At 32.7% G+C, this 25,440-nt stretch overlaps 3 protein-coding genes and 1 long non-coding RNA gene across 5 annotated transcripts; 1 reads left to right on the top strand and 3 right to left on the bottom strand.

Moving 5' to 3' along the window:
- Window positions 1–462: 462 nt before the first annotated feature.
- LOC111419208 (katanin p60-like 1) lies at window positions 463–2,763 on the bottom strand. Its single transcript, XM_023051986.2, has 3 exons — window positions 2,471–2,763; window positions 2,161–2,385; window positions 463–2,009 (listed from the first exon to the last, which is right to left on the bottom strand). Exons 2-3 carry the CDS (start codon window positions 2,326–2,328, stop codon window positions 624–626), a joined length of 1,554 nt encoding a protein of 517 aa, XP_022907754.1. The 5' UTR covers window positions 2,329–2,385; window positions 2,471–2,763; the 3' UTR covers window positions 463–623.
- Window positions 2,764–7,445: 4,682 nt separating this feature from the next.
- LOC111419217 (jagunal) lies at window positions 7,446–8,387 on the bottom strand. Of its 2 annotated transcripts, none has more exons than XM_023051998.2 (3): window positions 8,296–8,387; window positions 7,810–8,185; window positions 7,446–7,755 (listed from the first exon to the last, which is right to left on the bottom strand). In XM_023051998.2, the coding sequence occupies exons 1-3, from the start codon at window positions 8,385–8,387 to the stop codon at window positions 7,627–7,629; spliced, it is 597 nt and encodes a 198-aa protein (XP_022907766.1). In that variant the 3' UTR covers window positions 7,446–7,626. The 2 variants fall into 2 exon arrangements, with proteins under 2 accessions (XP_022907766.1, XP_071055210.1); XM_071199109.1 differs by having other exon boundaries at window positions 7,667–7,755; window positions 7,814–8,185.
- A 260-nt stretch (window positions 8,388–8,647) lies between these two features.
- LOC111419219 (uncharacterized) lies at window positions 8,648–12,474 on the top strand. The gene is made up of 2 exons (XR_002706924.2): window positions 8,648–9,194; window positions 12,293–12,474. It is a non-coding gene; the product is annotated as an uncharacterized lncRNA (long non-coding RNA).
- LOC111419197 (protein patched) lies at window positions 12,471–23,701 on the bottom strand. The gene is made up of 5 exons (XM_023051975.2): window positions 23,195–23,701; window positions 21,650–22,179; window positions 20,925–21,402; window positions 14,731–15,369; window positions 12,471–14,672 (listed from the first exon to the last, which is right to left on the bottom strand). Exons 1-5 carry the CDS (start codon window positions 23,294–23,296, stop codon window positions 12,846–12,848), a joined length of 3,576 nt encoding a protein of 1,191 aa, XP_022907743.1. The 5' UTR covers window positions 23,297–23,701; the 3' UTR covers window positions 12,471–12,845.
- Between the last annotated feature and the right edge of the window lie 1,739 nt (window positions 23,702–25,440).

Below are 25,440 nucleotides of genomic sequence, written 5' to 3'. Positions count from 1 at the left end.
TTATAATTAAGTTATTACATACGCTACTTTATTTAAAAATATAAATCAAATATTTACGCGTGTGAACTTAGACATATTAAAAATGAAAATAAACTATATATATATATAAAATTCGACAATTCAATGGATATTAATAAGCCAGAAATAGTAAGACTACTAAAAAACTCAACCCAACCCAACTCAACATTCTGAACTAAACTAAAATTCAAGTCAACCAAATTCTCTGCATCAATATGTTCAGTTGTAAGATCACCAATACCAGAAAATATTTGGGAATAAAGAGCCAAAAGTATGTAGCCAAAAGGCAACAAGATATATCTTAGTTGAAAATTAAATATTGAAAATGACCACCAAAAAACTAAGTATTAAATAAGTTACTTTTGTTATTCCTCCCAAACCCATAATTTCAAAAATGTTAAACTTAGCACTAAATATAAAAAATTATAGAATAAGATTCTATAATTCCAGTCAATACTTAAAAAAAAATTTTATTATTTAAGTTAATTTCACACGAGTCTAAAAATTTAAATACTTAATTAACAATTATATTGAATTAAAAAAATTAATAAAGATGTTATTCTAATTAAAAAATTAAGTATGCAAAAAAGAAAATGAAGGTTTTATCATGATGATCCAAATTCATTCATCCACTTATCATATTTATCTAAATCTTCTCTGGAAACGCTTTTATTATTTTTAACAATAGCCTCCTCAAAATCTCGTCTAGTAACAGGCAAATCTAACTCTTCTTTTGGAAGTTGACGAATTTGATCGGGGCGTAACCCATAAATTTTTCGACGCATAGACATCATGGAAGCGTCACGACAAACGTTTGTAATATCAGCACCGGAGTATCCATCTAAATGTCGTGCTATCGCCGGGATGTTAACGTCGGGATCTAATTTGACTTCTCTTAAATTAATTTTAAGTAATGCTTCGCGACCTTCTTGTGTGGGGAGGGGGATGTAAATTCTTTTTTCTAAACGACGTCTTAAAGCCTCGTCGATATCCCATGGAAAATTTGTTGCAGCTAAAACCATAACAACTTTTCCTGGTTCATCATTATTTGCAGTTATGCCATCCATTTGTACTAATAGTTCGGATTTAACTCGACGAGAAGCTTCATGTTCAGATTCTGAACCTCTTCGCGAACACAAAGAATCGATTTCGTCGATAAATATTGTACTGGGTGCGTAAAATCTTGCCATTTCGAATAGAAGTCGAACCATTTTTTCTGATTCACCACGATATTTTGATGTTAAAGTTGATGAGGATACATTAAAAAATGTTGTACCACATTCTGTAGCTACAGCTTTTGCTAACATTGTTTTTCCAGTACCAGGTGGACCAACCATTAAAACACCTTTCCATGGCCTTCTTATACCTTTAAAATAATCAGGCATCCACATTGGAAGTACGACAGCTTCTTCAAGAAGTCGTTTAGCTTCAGCTAAATCAGCAATGTCATCCCATTTAATATTCGGATTTTTTTGAACAATATCACGTTCCAAAACATCGACTAAATCGCGTTCCATACCATGACATTCGAATTTTTTCTCTTCTTCTTGTTCTGGTTTATCCACCGCTTCAACTTCGCGAATTTCTTTCTCAAACTTTCCCAAATCAACTTTTTCACCTTTTGAAGAAGAAGGCCTTTCAACATCCTTTCTGTTATTGCGCCTAATTGGTTCTAATTTTCGAGTCTGATTCGATGATGCAACTCTGGAAATAGTTTTTGTCTTCGAATCTGAACGACGTGAGGAATTTTGAGATTTCGCCTTTGTTGGACCATTTCGATTGGAAAATCCGTGTTCGGCTGGAATTGGTGCTGGCCAAACATCTGGGTCTGTATCAACTATGCTGTTGTATTCTGATATGTCTTTAACAGGTTCATCTCTTGTTACTTTTCTTCCAAAAGGAAGATCTATATTTGTGTCTAAAGTGAAAGTGAGGAGTGTATTACTTATTTCTTTTACGTGGTCGTATTCATCTACAATTTTTCTTTGAACCTAAAATAATAAATGAAATGTGTTAGTATTATTAAGGTTGCTTTTTGATTAAAAAAGATTATCAACAAAAAAATTTTTATGGTATTATTCACACTTGATAAGAAAAAATAGTTTTTGGTAAGATTCATTTAAAACAACTCATAATACTTGCTTGTTGCCATTTATTTTTTCTTAAAGGTTCATTTAAAGTGAATATAAATCGATTGAGCATTTGTATGGTGCCTTCATAGTAAACTTGAGCACTCTCATAGTTGCCCAACATAGACATTTCTCTGGCGAGTTTGATGTTGTCACAAATTTCCTTGATGGTGACCTCCATGGCATTCTTATGGGGTTCCTCCAAAAACGTAGGAATGTACTTGAAATAGATTAATATCTGTGGATGCGAATGATAAAAAAAAATAAATCAATTGAACATAACCTAAATTATAATTTTATAAAATTGTATAAAATGTACGAACCCCATACAAGGTAAATTTTTATTTCTGTCTTGATGTGTTAATCACTGATGAGTGATGAGTTTTATGTTTTTATTTGTAATAAAAGAAAATGTTTTGCTTTCCCGGAGTTGAAAGATACGTGTCAAATAAAAAAAGTAGGTAATCGTGCAATGTCATTTATCGTTTTGTCTATTTTATTTTTCTAAATTGTTCGTAACCACAATAATCATAAAAGGCTTCTTTTTTGAGTGATCATTCACGGAAATAGCTCAATTTAATAAAAAAATATTACAAAAAAATCTGTCATATTAGGATAACTTTACGTTTATGAACGTATCCTTTTAAAGCATTTTTAAAAAATAATTCATTTTTATTAATATCATATCAATTAATCTTATTAATATTAAAATGTTGTTATTGTTAGTTTTCATAAAAAATTATTATTGAATGAAAATTTAATTAATTAGTTCTATATTACCCACTATTGCGAAGTTAGCAACTTATTATATTTGAGACTCGATAATCCATTAATTTCAACGAACTCACGATGTATTCCGTAATTGTTAGGCTTAAAAGAATATTATAAAGACTTCGTACTAGTGATGGAATGGATAGTGATTTTGCAAATATCCTTTGCGATATTTGAATAAAAATGAAATTAATAAGAAAGATATGTCAACTTATTTGGATCCAAGATACAAAATGAACTTCTTTGATGCTGATTTAACTAACGAAGCAACTCTTTAATTAATAATTGGTGACATTTCCACAAAGATCCTTCAAGAAATTAATTTTATAGCGAATTTTGATCAATAACGACCACATTATTGATACCTACCTCTCAAAAATTAACCCCCCCAAACCACGGAAATTTGTGTATGTTATCCACGGCTACCAATCCTCGATTCCGCAAGATCAACAATGACCAGCATAAAACTATTGTACGCGAACATTAACAGCTACCATCTGAAATCACATCTAATCGGAAATTACATAATTGAGAACCACGCCCATTGCGCAATGTTTGTGGAAACAAAATCGAAATCTTCCATCACATTTAGAAACTGGTCGTCAATCCATAACCACGGCAATACTATAAATAGGGGAGTCAGAGGAGGAGCGGTGGCTATGGACCACCCTATGATACAATTGGGAAAATCCAATCAACTCTCCATTAAATAATGCACTCCATTTTAATGGTTTAGCAAAATTGAAGAATCCATACTTAACATGGCCTCACTGCACGACAACTGTCTGATAATTGGTGACTTCAATCCGAATCCAACCAAAAGGAAACATAAGACAATTCCGAACTCTACTCCTGATCTACTGTTCTGCACAAGAAACTGTAATTAACACTGTAATTAAAAACTACAAACTTTGCAACATGGAGGTAGTTAACTCAACAATGAAAAACTTCATACAAGCTCATCCGGCAATCACAGTTGACACGATTTCAAGCTTTAACAAACATCTTAATGAGTCGATAGCCAAAGCGAGCCCATCCAGAACCACCAAGTATTACAATTTTCCGCTACCTCCATTTATTATCAGACTCATCACGCCTATATCGAGACTTCATCAGTTGAAAAAAGAGTTCAATAAAAAAATACAGAAGCTAATTCAGCAATACAGAACGGAAAAGTACATGGAAGCCTGTGACAAAATAAAAGTGTGTAAAGCAAGAAACTATTGGCACGAAATTCGAAAACTATCCAGATATCAAAAGACACGTGGAACTCTAACCCTGAAGAGATTGTCAACATACACATGACTACATCCTACAGCTGTCATACAGCTGTAGGATGTAGTACATACAGCTGACTACATGGAAGGTGTATTCACCTTTACCGAGGATGTTTCATTTTGTCCCCACAATAAAAACATTATAGACAATTTGTACGAATCCGCATTTTTGAAATAGGAAAAACTCCCAAGAAGGACGCTTCTCTTTCTGATCCAGCAAACTACCGCCCCATGTCACTCCTTCCCGTAATGAGAAAACTCTTCGAGGCGCACTTGAACAAGCTCCTGGCTGCTGCCACTAACTATTCTGTTTTCCAACTTCCTGGCGGCACATTTTGAAAAATTGAAATCCGCAGTCATGTTTCTGGACGTCCGAAAGGCTTTCGACTCAGTGTGGCACAAAGGATTGCTATTTAAATTGGATAGGCTAAATACGCCTAAATAAATCAATTCCTGTCGATTCGCTCCTCCATCGTGAAGTTGAAAAACCACTTCTCCGCTCAGCAAGGCCTTCTTCATGGTTCGCCTATCTCTCCCTCTCTATACAATTTATTCACCACTTTTGTCACTATGAGCACAGTAACAAAAAATTAAGGGGGTTCCCCTAGGTGCGACATTATTTTTGGAGCTGTTTTTTGTTTATATAATTTTGTGTGTTGCATTACTGAAGCGTGAATTTGAGCAAAAGAATCTGGAGCAAATTTGGCCAAGATTATGGTTTACTCAGAAATAATATCCAGAAAAATATCAACATTCGTTATCAAATTGTTAGTTATTTGGCATCCTGTATTCACAAAAAAGTTAACTCGATTGCTTTAACGGTACTTATAAATGCAAACTATAAGTTTATTGCCGTGCACGTGATAGCTTAATAGTGGCTTGGCAGTATTTTGGAAAATTATTAGAAAATATAAACTTAAACCCCTCAATTAGACTAAGTATTACCAATGAAAGGCTTGATGTTGCAAATGAAGCAGATTCTTTTTACAGAAGACTATACACTACTACTAAAAAACCAAATACTGTTAGTAGAAGAGTTAATTTTACTGCCAGAAGACCAAATTATACTTGTTAAAATTGCATCCCTCGCTTCTCAATTTCTATGTTCCTTAGATTTGGTATTCCAAACAACTGAATATTCTTCATACACTTCAATTAATTCAAATTTCTTCTTGGGACCATTTTCTTTTAGGCGTCATCTTTAAACGTGTTATATTGAGAAAAGTCGCAGCAAAATTCGAACCGTATTCGTTTTTTGACAGTTACTCTCACGATAGATAAATTGTGCGTGTCCACTTGAGTACAAGTCTCAACCTGTTCACTCTCCGAAAGTTGGTGGGGATTCTCTGATAGTTACTCCGAGATGCGTGTCCACCAGAAAAAATACTCTCGATAGCTTCTCTCGCAAGTGGACACCTAGCTATAGAGTTATTCACTTCGCTTGCTGATAATAGGAAAAAGCAAAAAGTCACGTTGCTTCAAACTTAACGTGATTGGAGTCTATTACAGGGGATAGAAAAGTGTTTGGATAACCTCCAAAATATTCCTGGAATGGTTTTCTAAAATTTTCATACACGAAGTAAAGAAATACAGGGAGAAAAATGGTTGCTTATTGACAATGCGCCAAAAAAGACTTTTAGGTGACGTTTTTTCCACTTAATAATCATTTCTATTGTTGTTAACACCAAAGTTACAAGCTCTAAAGGATAAAGCAGCGTCATAAGAAATTAAAGCTAGCCATGGAAATTGATAAAAACAGTTCAGTGATGTTTAGCGTCGTTGACTGTTGTTAGACAAGAAAAATACCTTTAAGTCTTGCAGAAGTTGCTCACGCAGTGGCTTTAGTGGAAGATGGACGCAGCGCTCGTTATGCTGCTCGTGTTCTTGGCGCGATACACCATTCAAAGATTTCGGCAGACTGGCTTCTTCATCAGACGATCTGGGTCAGGAAGAAGGCGCACCACACAACCCCGTGATATATTGTAACGACCGTATTACGAAATCGACATACCACAGCAGTTGAGATAAGAACTCGTCTGGAGCAAGTAAGAAGGAGATTTGAAGAAGCGGGGTTGAGATCACAAAGACCAGCAACTGGTCCACAGTTGCTTCGAGAACATCGTGTTGCTCGATTACAATTTGCACGAGATCATGTTCAGTGGAGCAATGCAGAGTGGCGAAACATACTGTTCTTAGACAAGGCGAGGTTCGGGTTGTACTCTCGAGATGGTCGAGAGAGAGTTTGGAGAAGAGCAGGAGAGCGGAATGCTCAGTACAACTTCTTTGAAAGAGTAATAATAAAGGTTTGAGGATGAATCTGCTTCGATGCACTGAATATTGAAAAAATTTTGGTCATACAGCCCGCATAGTGTCCCAATACCTGGATGATTTGTATATCAGCAGAATGGAGTGGCCTGCACGTAGCCCTGATTTAAATCCCATACACATGTGGGATATGCTAGGTAGACAAGAATAGCGCTAGAAGAGTGGAACCAGATTCTTAAAATGAAGAACCTGATTCGAAGTATGTCTCAAATGAGGCCCATTATTAATGTTTGCTTTACTTGTCATAGTTTAAGACACTCCAGTACATTTCATCGACATCTATGACTTTTAGAGTTTATAACTTTGGTGTTAACAACAATAGAAACTTGAACAATAAACAGAAGTGATCAGAACAAACAAGACTACAAGCTCCTTGTGTCTAAAATTAATATCTTTTGTCGATCTGTTTGCCAATCTTTATTATTTTACTTTTCTTTGCATTTATTTCAATTCCTGTATGGAATATCAATGTACAACATTGACTTCAAGACTTTGGAGCCTTACTTCTTCCATTCTCCAGTATCCGAATTTTAGGTTCAGTGCCCTATGGGAGTCTCACTTTTTGATTCTTCTTCCATATTGAAATGCTTAGACTCCAACCTCCTTATTTTGGCTATTCATGTTGTTCTTTTGTACAATGCTCTTATGACGTTGATCAACGTCAAGTATTCGTGCCGTTTCCATGACTTTCCAAATAGTCTTCTTTGGTATACTATCGAACGCTGGTAGCACTGATTCAAAGAGTGATGCTTGGTCAGAGGAGGAAAATAATTGCCCAAATTTCTTTGAACAACAACATATACACCATAAATAGTGAATGAGACAAATAAGACTTCCAAATAATATAAGATTATTTTTGAATACCTAAATTTATTAAAAAGACGAATTTATTAAAATTATTTATTAAAAAAAAATTAAACTAGAATTTTAATAACAATAATAGTTTATTTGAAATTGATTAACAAGAATTGTAACGTTGGAAAACGACAATTTTAGATGCTCAAAATGAGATGTAAGAATGTCTTGAACACATTTGATTAGGAAAATGAGTCTTTTTTATGTGCCTTATGAAATATATTAATAGAACAAAAAGTTATGGAAAAGTACTAATCGATTTTTCTGGCACCTCTGGATTTCCATGCTTTGATCAAGTTGAGAGCAAAATACATTGAAAAGCTATGAACTTGTAAAGCCCCTATTATGAATACATACCATAATAAACCATAGGGTAAACCCTAAAAAAAAGAAATGTTAGTTGTTGGAAATATGTTTGGAAAAAAATGTCTTACTTGCCACATGTGTATTTCATCAATTTCTTCTTGATCCTCATCAGGATCAGCGTTCATATAAGTCCATACATCTCTAAAATAATAAATGATCGCATAAAGTAATGGTAAATAGCCAAAAGCGATCAAACCAAATAAATATTGCTTCATATGTTTTGGATTATTTTTTCTTACAGATGATAAACCCAAAAACGAGAATAATAGACTAACACACCATATATATTCCCACCATAACGGTTGAGGAATCCTTAATTCCTCAATTTCTAATATAAATATATCTAATTTATCTAATATGTCAGCAGATAATTTAGCTAACATTACAAAGAACAGCATATAATGAAAGAATATTGAATGTTTTAATCTCGACTTATTCAAAGCACTGTAAAAAAATAATTAGAATAATAAATAATAATAGAAATAGTGAAGGTTACGTGTAGAAAAAAAATGTTGATTGACAAATTTTGAGGTTAGTTTTGCATTCTGGGTTACCTTATTTGATATTGGGCCGCTATTCTTTGTCTGTAGCTATGATCGGTTCCGTCGGAACCCGGAGGAATATAATGTAGTCCTTTTGTTGCCATTTTCGTATTTTTATTTCAGTCCATGAACGAAAATAACGCCAAGAAAGTCCGTCCCGTACCACACCGAGCTCGATAATATCCACAAATAAACCGTAAGTTGGCACCCACGTGGCGTTTAATGAAAGCATTTGATCATTTAAAACAAAATTTATCTCATATCATCATATCATCGATTATTTAGATATTTAACATTAATATTTGAGATTGGACAAATCATTTTTTTTAAGTTTACACGTTTTTGATCACATCATGCATGGATGATTTGATGATATATATATTTTTTGTAATATGATACGTAAATAATTTTGCCAAATTGATTACAACTTTATAGAAGTACAAATAATAAGCGAAACTCCCGAAGGTATTGTCAACAAAAATATATCTCTTTACCTGCAAATATCTTTGGCGGTGGTTATATTGAATTTAACCCAATAAACCTTTAGTTCTGATGAGTTCTCATTGTTTTATATGTTTGCACAAGACTTTTCTATTAACTCAGTTGATTGCGTACGAATCGAAATTTTGGTATAAAACGGCGCGTATTCGGGGTATTATTCTTATTCCAACGCTGGTAGTCGAAACGGCAGGATTTATTAACTTTTAAAAACAATCAAATAGTTCAATTTTTCGGCGATGGTACGTTCCGTAATTATTGTTCTGGTTTTATTCACCGTTTCCGTTTGTATTGGACAATTTAATTTTTCCCCGAATTGGGGAAAACGCGGTACCAATGTTATGGATAATCCTAATATAAATGAATGCAAATACTCATTAGATACTGTTTTAAACATTTACAAAATCATACGGGTAAGTTGTTTTAAAATTTTTATTAATAACACTGTGATGCAAGATTTTTGTACAGTTGATGAGTTGAGTGTTTTTGGTGAAAAAAGAGGACACTCTTTCCAATGAACCAACAATTATTAATTAAAGTATCCTCTTTTTAATGCAAAAAGCCGTTTTGAAAAATCACTTTTAGTTCTTGAGAAATAAATTTTTAAATTCGTATAAAATCGATTTCTTGGAATATGACTATGAAAATTTTCCAAAATGTTAATAAAAGCGTCCTCTTTCCAATGAACCAACCCATTTTGAAAAATAACTTTTAGTTTTTGAGAAAACAATATTTGAAATTTTGATAATTTGCAATTTTCATCGATAATTTTCAAAATTCGCTATAAAATTAATTTCTTGAAGAATCTTAGTGGAAATATCACCAATTATTAATAAAAAGATCCTCTTTTTAATGCAAAAAGCCGTTTTGAAAAATCACTTTTAGTTATTGAGAAATAAATTTATGAAATAATTTTCGAATTTTGCAATTTTCGCCGATTAAGTTTTAAAAATTCGTATAAAATCTACTTCTTGGAATATGAGTATGAAAATTTCCCAAAGTGTTAATAAAAGTGTCCTCTTTCCAATGACCGAACCCGTTTTGAAAAATAATTTTTAGTTTTTGAAAAAACAATATTTGAAGTGTTGATAATTTGCAATTTTCATCTATAATTTTCAAAATTCGCTATAAAATTAATTTCTTGAAGGATCCTTGTGGAAATATCACCAATTATTAATTAAAGTATCCTCTTTTTAATGCAACAAGCCGTTTTGAAAAATCACTTTTAGTTATTGAGAAATAAATTTATGAAATAATTTTCGAATTTTGCAATTTTTGCCGATTAAGTTTTAAAAATTCGTATAAAATCCACTTCTTGGAATATGAGTATGAAAATTTCCCAAAGTGTTAATAAAAGTGTCGTCTTTCCAATGACCGAACCCGTTTTGAAAAATAACTTTTAGTTTTTGGGAAAACAATATTTGAAGTTTTGATAATTTGCAATTTTCATCGATAATTTTCAAAATTCGCTACAAAATTAATTTCTTGAAGGATCCTTGTGGAAATATCACCAATTATTAATTAAAGTATCCTCTTTTTAATGCAAAAAGCCGTTTTGAAAAATCACTTTTAGTTCTTGAGAAATAAATTTTTGAAATGATCGACAATTTTTTCGAATTTTGCAATTTTCGCCGATTAAGTTTTAAAAATTCGTATAAAATCCAGTTCTTGGAATATGAGTATGAAAATTTCCCAAATTGTTAATAAAAGTGTCCTCTTTCCAATGACCGAACCCGTTTTGAAAAATAACTTTTAGTTTTTGAGAAAACAATATTTGAAGTTTTGATAATTTGCAATTTTCATCGATAATTTTCAAAATTCGCTACAAAATTAATTTCTTGAACAATCCTTGTGGAAATATCACCAATTATTAATTAAAGCATCCTCTTTTTAATGCAAAAAGCCGTTTTGAAAAATCACTTTTAGTTCTTGAGAAATAAATTTATGAAATAATTTTCGAATTTTGCAATTTTTGCCGATTAAGTTTTAAAAATTCGTATAAAATCCAGTTCTTGGAATATGAGTACGAAAATTTCCCAAAGTGTTAATAAAACTGTCCTCTTTTCAATGAACAAACCCGATTTGAAAAATAATTTTTGGTTTTTGAGAAAACAATATTTGAAGTTTTGATAATTTGCAATTTTCATCGATAATTTTCAAAATTCGCTATAAAATTAATTTCTTGAAGGATCCTTGTGAAAATATCACCAATTATTAATTAAAGTATCCTCTTTTTAATGCAAAAAGACGCTTTGAAAAATCACTTTTAGTTCTTGAGAAATAAATTTTTAAAATGATCGACAATTTTTTCAAATTTTGCAATTTTCGCCGATTAAATTTTAAAAATTCGTATAAAATTCAGTTCTTGGAATATGAGTATGAAAATTTCCTAAAGTGCTAATAAAAGTGTCCTCTTTCCAATGACCGTTCCGGTTTTGAAAAATAACTTTTAGTTTTTGAGAAAACAATATTTGAAGTTTTGATAATTTGCAATTTTCATCGATAATTTTCAAAATTCGCTACAAAATTAATTTCTTGAAGGATCCTTGTGGAAATATCACCAATTATTAATTAAAGTATCCTCTTTTTAATGCAAAAAGCCGTTTTGAAAAATCACTTTTAGTTCTTGAGAAATAAATTTTTGAAATGATCGACAATTTTTTCGAATTTTGCAATTTTCGCCGATTAAGTTTTAAAAATTCGTATAAAATCCAGTTCTTGGAATATGAGTATGAAAATTTCCCAAATTGTTAATAAAAGTGTCCTCTTTCCAATGACCGAACCCGTTTTGAAAAATAACTTTTAGTTTTTGAGAAAACAATATTTGAAGTTTTGATAATTTGCAATTTTCATCGATAATTTTCAAAATTCGCTACAAAATTAATTTCTTGAACAATCCTTGTGGAAATATCACCAATTATTAATTAAAGCATCCTCTTTTTAATGCAAAAAGCCGTTTTGAAAAATCACTTTTAGTTCTTGAGAAATAAATTTATGAAATAATTTTCGAATTTTGCAATTTTTGCCGATTAAGTTTTAAAAATTCGTATAAAATCCAGTTCTTGGAATATGAGTACGAAAATTTCCCAAAGTGTTAATAAAACTGTCCTCTTTTCAACGAACAAACCCGATTTGAAAAATAATTTTTGGTTTTTGAGAAAACAATATTTGAAGTTTTGATAATTTGCAATTTTCATCGATAATTTTCAAAATTCGCTATAAAATTAATTTCTTGAAGGATCCTTGTGAAAATATCACCAATTATTAATTAAAGTATCCTCTTTTTAATGCAAAAAGACGCTTTGAAGAATCACTTTTAGTTCTTGAGAAATTAATTTTTGAAGTGATCGATAATTTTTTCGAATTTTGGAATTTTCTCCGATTAAGTTTTAATAATTAAAATTTCTTTTTACTAGAAATCAGCAACCCAAAATTAACTAAAAACACTCAACTGAAACACAAAAAAAGTTAAAGTTTTCAACAGAGTTTAATTAATCTTTATTAATTATAGAATGAAATGGAGAAAGCTGTTCAATGTAGAGCAAGTAATGATTGATAAAAATATATGTATTGAACGATTCACTCGAATTGTATTAAATATTGTATAAGATATGGTATATTAATAAATAAAAAATTAATATGAGTGGTTGAAGTATGTAGTATGATGACAAATAAATAAAAAATACGACTTTATATAGAGAATATTACTTTAATTTCTTAATTTCTACAATCATAAATAAACCTGATATATTTAAATTGTAGTTAATAAAAGTGTTTTACGACAAAAAAAATATCTTACAAAAAATCGTTTTCTTTTTCATCGATCGCATAAAAAAAATTAATAATAATAATAAATAATTAAACAAAATGGTATACAATATAAACACTATATTACAAGAACGAGAATAATATTAATGATAAAAGGTACGTTATTAAAATTCGGAATCTTCGTTTACATTTAAAATCGTAACCAATTTCAATTTTTTTTTTAATAAATTTTTTTGTAAACGAAATTTCCGCAATTTGTTTTATTGTGTAGTGGGTATGGTAACGGTAACGTAATGCTAGCTGTTATTCGCGCAAGGTTCAGTATCTGCACTTGAGTCACTGCTTTCTGAGTCTTGTTGTTTACAACAGCGGCACTGTGTTTGACGTCTATTATTACACTTAGTTCGGTGACACTTTGAGCTGCCGCACGTCGATTTTGACGGCCGATACATCGGTGCGACAACTTCCACTTTAATATTAGTCGTAGCAGTTACTTTTGTTGTAAACGGGCCGCTTGAGCTTGTTTCCGGTGTACTATATTCTACCGTAACTTGCGGTTCGACAACTATACTTTGGTTATTACTCTCTTCTGTAATTGTTGATAAACTTGGTTCGCGGACGGCCCCTCCACTTTTCGAAGACGGAATTGTTCGTTTTGGCACGCGAGACGTCGGTTTTTGAATTGGTGGTTGAACAGGAATTGGAGGAGGCGTCGAAATTCGATCGTTGTGAGTTAACGGTTGTAATTCACTTTTTGGTCCTAACAAAATTAAAATTAACGGGACGGCAAATAACGAGTTTATGATAGAGCCGCAAACCGATATAAACGCGATTTGAAAAATGTAAAGCTGAATAAATTCGAATTGTGACGTGGCGAGGATTCCAATTGAAATTAAAAGTCCGATGTCGCCTTTTAAAATTGGATCGATGGTTATCTCTAAAGACATACGAACACGCTTTTCTCGCCCACCAAGCGCGCTTTGATATCCAGAATATAAAAGTAACACGTTTCTTGTTATTACGACGAAATGGAACGCTCCCATCGGACCGGTCATGGCGTTTATATCGAAATAAGTTAATAAAAGTAATCCAGCTAATATGTTAATTAGCGCAGTCCATAATTTTTTCCAGTGGATTAATATGCAACAAATAATAAGTCCAACTGTTATAGTTAACGATAATTGTATGAGTAATAATTGTTGGAACGCGATGAATTGGTAAAAATAAGAAAAAATTAATCCAATTGGATAATTTTTTATCCCCAAGTTATTGTATTCATCGCTAATTGCTTTAATTTGTTTTAACGTCTCCATTATTTTTTGAGTTGTGCGCAAATCTTTTAAATAAAACGGCATTTGCGCGTAATTTAAACGTTGAGATTTTCGAATTATCAATTCATGTTCGGTTTTCACGCTCGAATACTGATGCGGTCTTGGTTGAAGATTAGCTTGCGCGCTCGAATAAGAAAACGAATCCGTCGTACCCCACACTGATAAGTAATAATAAAAAGCACTTGGATCTATAATCCCATCAACAACCAACTTCTTAGTAAAAATTTGACTTTTATCAACAGGAAATTCCACCATTCCCGTTTGTGCCAAGAGGCGAAACGCAAGAACCGCATTTTCCGTCGCATTTGCGAACCATTTATCACTATTAGCGCAATGACACTCATGAAATTGGTTCTGCAAGTCGATTAGGAATTCGCGGAAATTCGCCAGCCAAAAATTATTCATATTCAACCCTCCGTTTGAATCTTTCAAAACGTTCGGAACATTCGTCAACGTCGAGTGATATTTGTACAAAAGATGTTGATCCAAAGGATACTCCACTTCCGTCGTGACCAAGTAGAAATTATAAAAACCAAAATAACGATTTTGCGCTTCTAAATAATGGTACTCATCCATAGTTGCTGGTAAAAACGATGAGAGCCGAACTTGACAAGAAATTTTCATCCCATTATAAATAAAAATACTTATAAATCCCAAATAAGATAAGCACAAAAGCACTTTCATAACAGGCTGGAGAATTAACCCTATTAAATAACGTTTCACTAAAAGCGCAAGGATACTTTTTTTATGTTGACAAATCACTTCGGCTGTTAAAAGATTTGCGTCATGTTCCTAAAAACAACAACATAAAATTAGTATTATTACAACTTAACAAAAAAAATTAACTCACCGGATCGGCGTTATTAATATTATTATTATTATTACTATTATTATTCTCACTCGGCGGAATTTTACTCTCATTCCGAAAACACGGAACTCCCGCTCTTCGAAATCGTATTTGAAGCGCCAACAAAGTCGGGAAAATAAATAAAAGCGTCGCACCGTGAAAAACCGCCAATATCGCAAATTGCAAACAAAATATCCTTATGGCGGGCGTCGGGAAAATAGCTCCTATCAAAAAAGCCGCCGATCGAAGCATCGTCGACGTCAAAATCGTCGGTCCCGATCGTTGAAGGATTTCCGATGGCGACAAGTTCCGGTTTTGCGTCGACAACAAAATGAACATGTCTCGCATCGCCAAACCGACGCTCAAGTACGGAAGAACGTGTGTACTTAGCAAATTCATCGGGAATCCCAACAGACTGCTAACTCCTAATCCAGCAGCTGTCGCGGCTACTAAAAGAATCGTCCCAAAAGCTGCCAAACCACTTTGGACCATCCAACCGTAAATGCAAACGATCGCCAGAACTATTCCAATTCGAATATAATCCATTTTCATATATTCTACAAGACCTTTGTTTAAAGTAGCTGTTGAAAATGCGTGAAATGAATACGACGAGGATGTATTTTTCTTTAACCTTTGAATTTCCTGAAATAAATAAAATATATTAATTTATATAATAATAATTTGTATAATAATGCCATTTATTTCTGGCTATTCGGATGTTAAATAAAAAACGTAGGATGCATAAAAGCGTTCAAGATAATATTGTTAATATTATCTGAGACGCAGAAGAAGCAGCACGAGTGTCCCTGAAAGTATTTGTTCGCTATTTGCTGAGTATTTGTGGGAGCGTGATAGGTTTGTCTAATATGTCTGTTGGGTCCGAAGTACAGAAAGCATTGAGGTCTTATATACAATCTAGCTGTTGTCCCCACCACGGCTAAAATGAAGCCAGAAAGGTCGCCATGTTAGATGTACCAACTTATTTTTATATATACTTATTTTCTTTTTCAAATCTGATTGATCACGTTAACCTTTTACTTATAAATAATTGTTAGTGTATTTTAAAAGAATTGAACATTCCTTAATAATAAACTTTACTTGAACTTCAATTGTTAATTTCAAGTCAAGTAACCAGAAACATTTTATGGATTGTTGTAAATAATCTTCCAAACAGTGTTCCAATACAGTGGAGGCTGTAGTACTGTACTTGAAAACGAAAGTTACAGTATTTTATGTAAAAATACCGTACTTGTACTAAAAATGAGTGATACAAAAAGTTAAACTAAAACTAGCAGTGCGTTTTTTGAAAAAATGTTTGTCGTTTCGAATTCCATGTTGCAACCTTCTTCAGAAACAAGTTCGAAGTGACGAATTCGGTTAAAATTTGGGAACTCAGCCACACATGGAAGATGCTACTCAACGAAGGCTTCTCCGCCCGGATTTGACAAAAACAACTTAGTTGACAATTGGACTAATTAGTTATTAATTACCTTTTCATGTATTTATTTTGAAATTTTTTCAAAAAACGCTTAACCCGAAAGTTTCTAGGTCTAGTGTTAGTTCTAGTGATAGTGCTAGTGTTAGTTTTAGTTTAATTAACACCGGCCGTGAAAGCCTTCGTACTTATGATACAAAAAGTTTTGCGAAATAAATTCTATAAAATGAACTGTGCAAACAAATAGGTAAAAAGTTATTTTAAATATAACTAATAGCTTTTTACCATCTTGTTAAATCCACGTTTCTCCGTAGATATTGAGTATTTTGGAGAAAATACTCACGTTATTTTTAAATAACGTGTTTTTTTCCAAAAAAAAAACAGGCAATAATATTTTTATTGAAAAGAAAAATGGCAATTGTTGTACCATTTTGGAATCTTGACTAAACACGTCCTCTTTTACAATTACTAGCCAAGTATTACTCCGTTTTTGCAACCTTAACTCAATCATTAATAAAAGAAAAATAACTTCTTTCTTGCTTTTTTATTAAATTTCCTCGGTACCGGTTTCGACTAAACAGTCATCCTCAGCCGAATCTACATATATGTTAAAAAAATAATAATGGAAGGTGATTAGCTTTCTCAAAAAATATATCAAAAAATTAAATCCAAAGAACCTTCCATTATTTTCATTAAGTTTTTATGCATGATTTATTTCATTATGATGACGGTGTTCTGAATATTTCATAATTAGATTTATTTGACTGTAAGTGTATTAATTATTGAAATAAGTTTTTATGTAAAATATTTTTTAACATATATGTAGATTCGGTAAAAGCAAGAAAGAAGTTATTTTTCTTTTATTTCTTAATTATATATAAATCTTGCAACATGAATTAACTCAATCAAACTAAAATTTTGTTCACTATTAAATTACGAACCTTAGCTAAAGATATCATCTACTAAAGATATCACTTAATTAAGAGACATGGAATTTTTTTATTATTTTAATTTGGCGTAAAATTCAAAGAACGGGATTATTGTATAATTTAATTTGTCTTACTAGTTTCGCCTATAACGGCATCTTCAGAGACTTGGTCAAAATTTTATGAAAATAACAACTTCAAAGATAATAATTAACGAAATGTTTTACACGTTAATACTTACATTATATAATGTATAGTATATGATTATACACGTTAAAATCAAAATGGTTGAAGACTTACATATCGGAATTAATAGTTTAAAAAGTTTATCAAGACCTCATTTTATACAATGTTCGATATAATTATCTTTGCAGTTGTTATTTTCATAAAATTTGACGAAGGCTTTTAAGATGACATATTATTTTAATTTCTCGCGGTACCTACTATTCGGGACACCTGTGATACAGAGCGAAAATTTAAACACAGAATTAGAATAGACATGAATACACAAGAATATTAGTGGTTTTTGTCTTTACAGCATTTTACATCCTGCGTATAATACGTATTTTCTTAACCTTCGAGCGGGCGCGTGTCGTAAATTTTTTGACATCAGGACCGTATTAATAAGTATTACGTTAAACACACATTTTGCTAGAGTAAAAATATTTAATTAAGACATAAAGACGGCTAAACCCGCATGATTCTAGGTCTAGTAATATAAGAATACCTATACTAACTATTTCCATAAACTTACGAAAAACCGAAAAGATTGAAATATTGATTCAAAAATGTGCAAACTATCCGAAACCTTCATGTATGACTCAAAACCTATTTATAATACATTTATTTCCCTTAATACATCCCATAATATAAATACGGCCTTATAAATCAGTAATTAATGTGTAAATTTTTTGCTATAAAGACAACGTCAATATATTTTTTTTTTTTTGAATTTGTATTTTTATGATCAAAATACATGAATACTTTAGCGTTAAATCCTTTCAAATGCATAATAGAAGGAGATATATTATAAAAACAAAAATAGTCATAAATTTTATGACAGCGCGCCCTCTCGAAAGTTAATTTCTAAATTACCGTACCTACCAAATTATAAAAAACATATGTGAAACAAAAAGAATTCGAAAATCTTCACCAAAAATAAAATTTTAAGAAAAATAACAATTTGTTTATGAGAATTGTGAGGTTATAATTGTAGGTACAATAGAGACTTGAAACTATAGCTAAGTTCAGGTCGGTTCATCCAACATGTCCGACTTTCTGATTACCCCCACCACCACCACATACGCATTCTAGATTATATATAAGACCTCAATGACAGAAAGCATTATATGAGATCATAAGCATTACATAGATAATCTTGATTAGGAACTGCTCTGAGGCTATGGCAATACCCCTACAGTTAATTTATAATACAGTTTTGCAACAGAGGATTTTCCCAGACGCGTGGAAGCAGGAAAACGTAGTTCCAATTTTCAAAAATGGTGCTAGGAATTTAGTTACTAATTATTGCCTATTACTTGCAAGGTTTTTGAGAAATTACTATACAGGGTGGGCAAATTTGGGTGTTATTATAGGCTATCTCAGAAACTATAAGAGATACGAAAAAAGTAGGTGCCATGTCCCGGTCTCTTTTTTCGAGACTAATTCAATCCCGTAAAGACCAAATCTCTATCTTGTTTTGTTTTTAAGTTATAGCCAAAAAGTTAAATTTTAGTGATTTCAAAAAATGCTCATATTTCGTTTATTTATCAAAATATAGGAATGGGGTTGATACGTTCTTAAAACACTTTTTTAAGTAGAATATACTGCCGTTGAAAAGTTTTAAATATATTAATTTGATGATTTTTGAGATACAACACAGTTGTGTTTTTTTAAATACAAACTATACTTGATTATGATGTTAAAGAACAGAGCATATTTTTAGCTTTCCAATGATGTATCGCATGTATGGTGTATTTGCAGAAAATAAGCGATAATTTTCAATTCGAAAATAGTAAGCGCTAATGTTCAAAATTTTGATTATAGTAGGCGGCTCCGGACAGTAAATACTACCTAGTGGCTATAATATATGGTTTTGCACGAATAGGACAGAATAAAGTTGGTTTTGTACCATTATTCAGGATAAGTTGATTTTGTACCAACGAATAAAAACTTTGAATAGTTAATTTAAATTTCTCAGCATCTTATCCCTGACTTTGTTCACTAATAAAAAATGATTAGCATTTAAAGTTTGTTTATTAAAAATACAAGAAATGTATTAATTAATGAATAATTAAATATGGACATCTTCAGGAACTTAGGAGTCATAAACTGTCATCTTCTTCTACTCAACTTACTGGTTGTAAAATTAGAACAGTTCGGTATCAATGAATGAAATCTTCGGTAGTATTTTCCCAGTTTTCCCCACAACATAAGATGTAGAAGTTTTTTGATATCAGCAATCTTTTCTTTTGAAATTGGGTGAGATAGAAGAAAATTATGAATCATAAACTGGGAGCGGACTTTCCATTGAAACACCGTTTGAATGGGGATATGAAGACTTATGTATCATCTTCAAAGCGGACTCCAATGTATTCTATATTTAATTTTATCGTTTTATTTAAAGATAATGCAGAACTTCTTAAACGGGAAACTCGTTTCGCAAAATTCATGAAATCAAATGAAATGACAAGTAAACTCACGTTGCTATAGTAACTAAGTAGTATTTAGCGTTTTCCTCGCCTACTATAATTAAAAATTTTAATTTTAATCTTTAATATTTTAAAAATTGAAAAATAACGCTTATTTTCCGCAGAAACATCATGCGTGCGATACATCATTGGAAAGCTAAAAATATACTCTTTTCAGTAACATCATAATAAAGTATAGTTTGTATTTAAAAAAATACAACTTTATGTTATATCTCAAAAATTATCAGCTATGTTAAAAATTTTTCAACGGCAGTATATTCTACTCAAAAAAGTGTCTTAAGAATGCATTAACCCCATTTCTCTAATTTCAAAAATAAACGAAATATGAGCATTTTTTGAAATCACTAAAATTTAATTTTTTGGCTATAACTTAAAAACAAAAGAAGATAGAGATTTGGTCTTTACGGGATTGGATTAGTCTCGGAAAAAGAGACCGGGACATGGCACCTACTTTTTTTGTAACTCTTATAGTTTCTGAGATAGCCTATAATAACACCCAAATTTGCCCACCCTGTACAACAGCGTATTTTTTCCAGTCAAGTGCGTTGGTTTGGTTCCTACGTGTCTGAACACACCCAAGTGACTCTATAGACATTTATAGTGACTTTTGGCGTGCCTCAGGGTAGTCAACTGGAACCACTACTATTTTTAATATACAAAAAAATTTGTAAAAGTCTTCAAATTTCAAAGATACAGACCAAACACTTAATAAACTAAGTATCTAAAACACTATTTCCAGTAATGCGCTGAAATTTGGTACAGTATAAATCAATGCGATGAAAAATCATTACGCAATTTATGAGTTCCGATATACAGGGTGTTCCTAAAGTTTGTTTGCTCAGAATTTTTTTATTCTATCATAACCCTACATTTATTTTTGCAGTTTCTAATAGTAAATTTAGTTTAGTAAGTTTTATTACTGTTAGATAATATTGATAAAAATCACCGTTTTCGTCGTAAATGCAAAAATGTTGGGTTCCGATTTCAATAATAGCACTAAAAATGTATTTCAAAAAAATTAAAAACACATTAATATAGAAAGAATAAATTTTTTAGTAAATTTTTTTTAGAAATTAGAATATTTTGTCCTCTTGTTCAAATAAATAAATAAAATAAAATATTTACCTGTCCAAATTTCTTTTCCCACGCATTTAAAATCATCGCGGCTTTTTCATGTGTCCATCCAATGTGATATACTTTATAATGAAGTTGATAATATTCGTATAATTCAAATTTGTCCATTAATTGCAAAACACTTTGCAGAGCTTTAGCGTGACGAATATGTCCCGTTCGATTTTTGGTGACGCCGCCGACGATTAATTCTTCGGGCCAATGCATGTATTTTGCCAGAAAACCGTGACACCCGTTTGTTAAAACGGCACCGATATCGAGTGGTTTTGTTGAATTGAAATTTGGAGCGGTTTTGGGACATTCTGGATCTTTGGGATTTAGACATGGTTTTTCTTGGTAACCCGTAGTGATTCCTCCTCGGCGGAATAAATCGTCTAATAGTTCGTAATCGAAATTTGATAAATTTTCTTTCATCCAATTTACTATATCGGTTGGATTTAAATTCGTCCATTTTATGTTTTTCTTGTATTTTCTGTAGCGAAAGGAATTCATATGTGAATTAGTTTATTTGTATTGATTCTTAATGAGAATAACGTGCGCCGCCCACCCAAGTAGAAGTTGACGCAACAACACACTATCGACATTGTTTGTCAATGAATCTGAACTTTGTTTAACGTCTCCTCCCCTTTGATAATGCGGCATTGTAAATTATTCCACGTTATCTACCATTCATGAACAATGATTGGTCTCAATTATAATTAAGGAATTAAAATACTTACGGCAAAGCAGTGGGATAATCAGGTCCTAATAATTTCGATCCTTCCCAAAAACAATCTAAAGGGGTGATTATGGTGCAGGGATTAAGTTTGTCGTAGGTGTGTTGTATGTATGAAAATTGTTCATAATTTGGAATACCCGGAGATCGGCAAATGTCTTTTAATTTCCAGGTTATATCAAAAAGGGTAACAGTGACCTCGCTCGCTTTTTTCAAAATGTCCAAATGCTCGAGGAGGCCGTGCGTATGCAAAAGACTAGAATCGGGATCGACGGCGGTTTGAATAAGCATTTGGTGCGTTGATAAAATATCTTGTTGGGGAGCTTCCTCTTGCGGCCTCGGTTCCGCCCAAAGTTGTTCAATTTCCGTGTGGAAGGTCGAACTTTTTAGGCCAACGCAAAATGTTGCGATTATCAACAAACCCACAAAGAGGACTTTACCCGCGTGGGCATCCAGAAATTTTCCCAATGATAATAATTGCTTTTGTAAACGACTCCGCAACCAAAGTACACCTCGATCTCCTGTTGCTCTACCCTAAGGAAGAAGAAAATATATTTTTAAATTATTAATTAAGAAAGTTTTTTTAATAAATTATTTTCTCGAAAAGGTCAAAGAAACGGACCGCTTTTAAAAACCCCTGAATAACAAAATTTCCGAGAAGGTTTCCGAGAAGGTCTCCGCAAAGAATCTCCGCTAAGACCCCGAAGGGGAGGCGAGACATCAACCCCCGGGACCGGCGCATTATTTTATTTCATCTCTCTCTAGCACCGTGCGCATCGTCCCGGTGGAGACGAGCCGCCACTGACCGCGACCACCCAAGTTGCTTCCGTGACGTCACAGAGGCCACCCAAGACGCTAAGAGCGCACAACATACGGACAATTCTACCCCACCACATTTCTCGAGATGTCCTTCCTAGAAGGACCAACTACTATACTATACGACATTTACTACAATATATATATATATATATATATATAGATATTTTGTTTTAATTAATATTTTAAATGTAGATATAATTAAAATAAATGTAATAATGCAATTAATATAAAATTATTACTATTACATTTATTTGAGTGGTTTTGTCGGAATTGTCTTTAAATTGTTATTAATTTAAATGTATGTTGAAAAAAGAAATGAAATCGAAGTAAAAATAAAAAAAAGTTTTGATTGCGGAAACGAAAATGTAGAAGAAGAGTGGGTGTAGTAAAGGAGCGGAGTAGTAAACGCCGGCAAAAGGACCTATGGATGGAAGGACCGTAGAGAAAGGCGGTTGTGAAGAGGGACGGGAGGGGAACCAGGTAACTTCAGCTAGCAGCGGACCACACACGTAGGCGCCGCCGGTGGTCCATTACCAAGGCTAGCATAATGTAGCATATCGGGCCGGTTCTTTCTAAAAACCTATCTATCTATCGAGCCTGAGGACGGCCCGGAGCGGACGAAACGTCGCCGGGGGCGATTATACTCGTCGCTTTATTTTTTAGGGTTCTAAACGAAACGAATTTGTGCGATTTTGAAAAAAAAAACTTAGTTTAGGGATTTGTTATTTACCTGATCCAATTCGGCGAGGGCGACCGAGGCATCGGCCCATCCGGGCCTGGTGTACAAGTCGGAAGTGTGCCTTCTGTCGGGTGCGCCCCTGCAATCGGCCATCCTCAAAGCGAAGACGAACTGACGGTTGCCCTTTCTGAACGAGTACGCCACCGCACGAAGTTCTCCGTTGAACGGGAGGAAACGGCTCCGGACGGTTCCATCTCCGGGCGGGGGCGGTGGTTTCGACGGTGACGACGGCCGGTTGTAACACTACCGTTTCGGTCCACCAGGTGCACCACCGACTGTTAGAAGAACGGAACTTATCGTAAACGTGATCACTATCGAAAACAACGACGGGGTGTCGTTGTTGTTTTGGCGAAACCTGCTAGGTTCGGTTGCGACTGTGCGCGAACGATTTTGCCTTCTACCTTCTGCGTGGTGCTGCAACCGACTGGTAAACTGTCGAGTGTCGAGGCGGTCGAGGCGGTGTTACGAACAGCAGCGCGCTGAACGCGCCGAACTCCCCGTTAAGCCCCCCCACGGTACCCCGCGTACCACTGTGGTTCTCGCCGATCTCCCCGAATACGTCCGCAAGACCCGAACGAGGAACGAGGACCCTACTCTCTAACACGATACGGTACGACCGTCTACGAACGTGGACCACACGCGCGTCGTGTTTAGAATGTAAATTCTCCCAAATTACGTTACTTATATATATATGTAGACATTTTTTTCTTTTCTGTTTGCCTCGATCCTCTACGCTCCGTACTTCCACGTTTTAACCATTCTCTCTTCCATAAATATAAACCATTTTCCATTTCAAACGCTTTATTTTCTCTAATCACCACCTGTTGCTTTAATTCTATTAATGAATCATCTAGATTCTAGAATAACCAATCAAGCGGAAATCTAACTACAATCACGAAGGCTCCAGAAACATTCTAGAATTATTATTATTAATGTATAGATAATGCGAGATGTGAGATCAAATGAGATCTCGAATGCTCCAGAAATATTCTGGAAGTATTTAGAACAATAACAATTTGGAGAAATTTTAAATTAGAAAGTTATATTTTTTATCGAGAATCTACATTCTAGAATGTTAGAAAGTAAGCGGAAATTTTATCAAAACTTAAAATATCGTTTTTTCAAAAACTAAGTTATTTTTCAAATTATTATTAACACTTTGGACAATTTTCATACTCATATTCCAAAAAATCGATTTTATACGAATTATTAAAATTTAATCGGCGGAAATTGCAAAATTCGAAAAAAATTTCGATCATTTAAAAAATTTACTTCTCAAGAATTAAAAGTGCTTTCTTCAAAACGGCTTGTTGCATTAAAAAGAAGACACTTTAATTAATAATTAGTGATATTTCCACAAGGATCCTTCTAGAAATTAATTTTATAGCGAATTTTGAAAATTGCGGCATCGAAAATTTTATTAAAAATTCAAATATTGTTTTCTCAAAAACGAAAAGTTATTTTTCAAAACGGGTTGATTCATTGGAAAGAGGACACTTTTATTAACACTTTGGGGAATTTTCATACTCATATACCAAGAAATGGATTTTATACGAATTTTTGAAACTTAATCGGCGAAAATTGCAAAATCGATTATTTCAAAAATTTATTTCTCAAGAACTAAAAGTGATTCTTCAAAACGGCTTTTTGCATTAAAAAGAGGATACTTTGATTAATAATTGGTGATATTTCCAAAAGGATTCTTCAAAAAATGAATTTTATAGCGAATTTTAAAAATTATCGATGAAAATTGCAAATTATCAAAACTTTAAATATTGTTTTCTCAAAAACTAAAAGTTATTTTTCAAAACGGGTTGGTTCATTGGAAAGAGGACACTTTTATTAACACTTTGGGGAATTTTCATACTCATATACCAAGAAATGGATTTTATACGAATTTTTGAAACTTAATCGGCGAAAATTGCAAAATCGATTATTTCAAAAATTTATTTCTCAAGAACTAAAAGTGATTTTTCAAAACAGCTTTTTGCATTAAAAAGAGGATACTTTAATTAATAATTGGTGATATTTCCACAAGGATCGTTCAAGAAATTAAATTTATAGCGAATTTTGAAAATTGCAACATCGAAAATTTGATCAAAATTTCAAATATTGTTTTCTCAAAAACTAAAAGTTATTTTTCAAAACGGGTTCGGTCATTGGAAAGAGGACATTTTTATTAACACTTTGGGAAATTTTCATATTAACATTCCAAAAAATCGATTTTATACGAATTT

Source organism: Onthophagus taurus, chromosome 8 (assembly GCF_036711975.1).
Source record: "Onthophagus taurus isolate NC chromosome 8, IU_Otau_3.0, whole genome shotgun sequence".
Taxonomy (NCBI): domain Eukaryota; kingdom Metazoa; phylum Arthropoda; class Insecta; order Coleoptera; family Scarabaeidae; genus Onthophagus; species Onthophagus taurus.
Note: the sequence above shows the minus strand (reverse complement) of the source record. Positions and strands in the feature narration are given on the sequence as shown.